General features: G+C 42.3%; 1 protein-coding gene across 3 annotated transcripts in view; it reads left to right on the top strand.

Annotated features, from left to right (window-relative positions):
• Positions 1 to 2,823, top strand: part of LOC123013245 (neuroligin-4, X-linked-like) — a 105,393-nt gene extending 102,570 nt beyond the window's left edge. For all 3 annotated transcript variants that reach the window (XM_044411668.1, XM_044411670.1, XM_044411669.1), the window contains 2 exons: positions 806 to 1,491; positions 1,537 to 2,823. In XM_044411668.1, coding sequence (XP_044267603.1) covers positions 806 to 1,491; positions 1,537 to 1,881 — 1,031 coding nt within the window. In that variant the 3' untranslated portion in view covers positions 1,882 to 2,823. The remainder of the gene's footprint in view (positions 1 to 805; positions 1,492 to 1,536) is intronic.
• The last annotated feature ends 1,097 nt before the right edge of the window (positions 2,824 to 3,920 follow it).

The raw sequence follows: 3,920 nt of genomic DNA on the forward strand, positions 1-3,920 counted from the left end.
ATAGTTTGGGGAAAATAATACGCTTGGTAGTATCGCGGAAAAATATTTCATTGTCTTTGGGAGTTTGCCGCTTTCTCGGAAAAAATTGAATTTGCATATAAACCCTCTCGATTACGTTGGAGCGACTGTTGCCGTATTTGTGTATAGGTTGCAAAAGGTCTGGAGAGTTTTATTCCAGCAGAAAAAAATAGAAAAGTTCTCGATTAGTGCATCGACATTAGCATTATCGCAGCAATTACGTTGAAGCGAAACATTTGTCTTGTTTGTGAGATAATGTAGAGGCCGTGCTTCAGGCGAGCTATGCGGTTGTTGTCTGATGACCCTCGTTCAGTGCGGTTTGCGAATCGAGTAGGCCAGGTGAGCCTCCGTTTAGAAAAGCCCCTCTTTGTATTAATTAATTCAGCTTAGTCGAAGAGATAGCGCCGGCGGTCTTGCGGCGTGTGAGTGTCGTCGAGCGCATTTTAAATAGCAGATAAGTGGCGTATCTGCAGACGCAGGGCGGAACGAAGAGCAAAGACAGTGATAAACAGAGATGGAACGTGGTTGATCCTCCGGGACGAGCAGATTTATAACCAGAGCGCGATCATTTCACTCGCATACATCTCGGATATCCTCAGACATTTGCACGAGTCACGTCAAGAAGAGCGGTAATTACAGACGCAAGATGGCGATGCTGCTTCTGTCGTCATACATCATAAGCGATACGGAAAGGAATTAGTTACTGATAGGGGCTGACACGTTAATTCAAAATCGATCGCACGATTCAAATTTCTAGTAATAAATGTGTGTCAATATTTGTCCATAGGTATGAAACCCCGGATGAAGAACCATTTCCGGGCCCATCAATTAAGCGTGTGGCTGCGTCTGATCCCGGAGTTGCACCGCGCCGGAATGGAGGACGTCGTGGCCAGACACAATCTCTTCAGGAATCACAATAACGCCGACTTGTACGACGGGGCCGTCCGCCCTGATCCCTTATCTCGAGTCAGTTATTACGACCCCACGATGGAGCTATTCCGTCGACGACCCAACTCCAGTCTTTCCGGGTTAGAGTCCCCCACCACAATGGACACGATCGTAACAACTTGTGTCAACGTTGTTTCATCGGGAAATTTCAACCACCAAACTTACCAGAACCAAAACACCTCGAGTGACACTCTTGCCAGTCTGGAGGCGGCGGGTTACGCCGCCTACAGCACGGCTTTGAGTGTCACCATTGCTATTGGTTGCTCCTTGTTGATTCTCAATGTGTTGATTTTCGCCGGAGTGTACTACCAGAGGGACAAGACGCGGATGGAAGTCAAGTCACTCCAACAGCAACAAAGTCGAAATCAAGCCACATTTGAGACCATTTCCAAGCATGGGCACTACCATATGGGGCATTCGCAGAGTGCGAATGTGATCGTGGACGTCGAGCAAGACACCTCGGCGATGATAATGGCCGCGAATGCTCAACATGACAAACAACATTTGTGCCCCAGCAACATACAAGTGAGTCAAAAATTTGGGTAAAGTCGATGTTTTTTTTTTTGTTAGATGTGCAACACGTTGAAGGCGCCGCCCCCCAGCCCCAGCGTGATGATGCAGAACTGCATGACCCTCCCGAAGAACGCCTCCAGTTACGGCCAGAACTACAACCCCGGAAGTATGACCCTCCCCAAGAACTCGACTCTGATGAACAACACGGCATGCGTGATTGCCGAGATGCAACAGCAGGGGTTGGTGCAGCCTCCAAATGGCAACGCGACGATGCCGATGAGCGTGCCTCGACCGCCGCCGCCCCCGCGGACCAAAAGTCCGCCAGAAAGCCAGCCTTTGTTGGCCAACAACAAAGGGAACATGCGAGTGCCGCAAGCGGCCATGAGTGAGATGCGCGTGTGATAATATCAAGTGCTCTAGTGACCATTCGTCCGGATTTTGGCGGGCCTATTTTGCGGCCTCATTCCTACGTGTACAGAAGATTTATTATGGATGTTTCTGTGTATAAGTGTGTATTTTTTCAAATTGTTTCAAAGTCTATTACGTTGGGGAGAGTGAATAAAAAGTTTCGAGTTTGGAGGCGCTTTGTTTTTTCATTCCGACAAGTTGGTCGCCTTTGTGGAATGAATAAATAAATCGAATGTTCGAAATTCGACGCCTAACTCACTTCAGTTTCACGATATAAGAAAGCTAAATTTGAAGTTTGTTTGAAATCAGTTTGGGACCCGAATTGTCCCATGCTAATTTCCAGCTTTGAAATTAGCGAAAAATTGAAGTCAAACAAAATGTAATTTGTTTCTTGTTATTCTATTCGAATCTATATCATGTTGATCAAACCTATCATTAGTTAAATTTCAGTGCTTGTGAAAATTTTTAAATTATTCAGGTTTCTTCCACCGCCACCAGTATTGCATTGAAGATTTCCATTATTTCCCCTCGACAAACTTGAATACATTTAAAAATTTCCCTCCCGTATAAATTACTGCCAATTTAGCAAATTTTATACTTCGATCTGAATGATGACTTGTGCCAAAGTATTTTAATTCTGTGCGCCGAAGTTGTTTTCTGCAAAGTGTTGAACAAAGTGGACAATCTATATAAAAAAATGTATATAAAAAAGTGTAGCCCGTTTCAAACTTCAACGAAAAAATAATCTAATCCTAGTCTAATTTTAGTAATTAAACAATCAGCGAGTTTTAGACATTGTATATACAAACCAATGCAAGTATATAACCAATTTTTCGGTGAATTTTGGAACTACTTGTCGGCGAACCGTGCGAGGGCCCGCCTCTCACGTTTCCAAGACTCGTTAAAAGATGTTTTAAATAATGTGACACATTAATTATTAATAAAGATTAATTACTAAAAAGCATCTCCTTTTTACTTACATGAATATTCCATTATTTTCATGATCATGCAAATTTGCAAAGCAAATTTGCCATCTTCCGATTTAATTCTGTTAATATTGGATTTGAGATCGTCTCGTGTTGTTGGTTTTGTAACTAAAATTGCTGGCTTTATTTCTAAATTTCATATTTTCCGTCGTCCCTAAGTGTCAATTAATGAACAAAATATTTTATCGTGAAGTAAAGGCCAGGACCCGGCGGAAATTTAACGACCGATAAGCCGGAACATGTCCCTTGACGATTTCAAGGTAAGTGCAAAGTTTCCCCCAATCTCAACTTAGACACAAAAAGCAAAAACCGAAACGACGCTTTATCGCTAAATTCACCTACACCGACGGCGACATGACCCGATTTTGACACCGAATCGACCGTTGCAACGACGGAATTCGCTCTAATGCACTGTTCTAGACCTTTTTATTATAAAGTTTCAGTCTTCTAGACGAAATTTAATATATGATATCGGCTATTTTGTCTTATCTGAAACGGGGCAAAAATATTTTCTAGCTTCAAAAAAGGTCACAATTTTTTGTTCAAGAGCGCAAAAATTGCTTTCTGTCCATGCAGATATGCGTGAATGGCGTTCGGTAATTAGATTTCCTTTCGGCCATTAGTGCTCTGATCGCATCAGCGAGGTAAAAGGGCAGGTAATGCGAATGCGAATTTCTACGGTAAACACTCATGACAAAACCAGCGTAAATAGCCAACGAGAGATTTTTATTTTATTTGCTACTTTTCCCTTTTTCACAATGTCGACATTTTAACATTTTTAACATTAAAATTTTAATTTAATCGATAGATTTTACACCAAAAAATCATTTTGTCCTCAACAGACCCAAACAGTAGCAAAGTCCTATATCAGAAAGCAATATGTATGGAAATCAAACGATCGAATCTCGTGAAAACCAACGTACATACCGTTTACGCGACTGTTGGAAATGTTATTTTCGGGATATCAGTCGGAGGTCTTGTCCTCCCTCTTGAATACTTTCGATCGCTTTGAATTCCAACCTGATGTTTGATGAGAAAACACACAAG

This window comes from Tribolium madens, unplaced genomic scaffold, assembly GCF_015345945.1.
Source record: "Tribolium madens isolate multiple individuals breed KSU strain unplaced genomic scaffold, Tmad_KSU_1.1 Scaffold_96;HRSCAF=242;Tcas5.2_LG5, whole genome shotgun sequence".
Classification (NCBI taxonomy): domain Eukaryota; kingdom Metazoa; phylum Arthropoda; class Insecta; order Coleoptera; family Tenebrionidae; genus Tribolium; species Tribolium madens.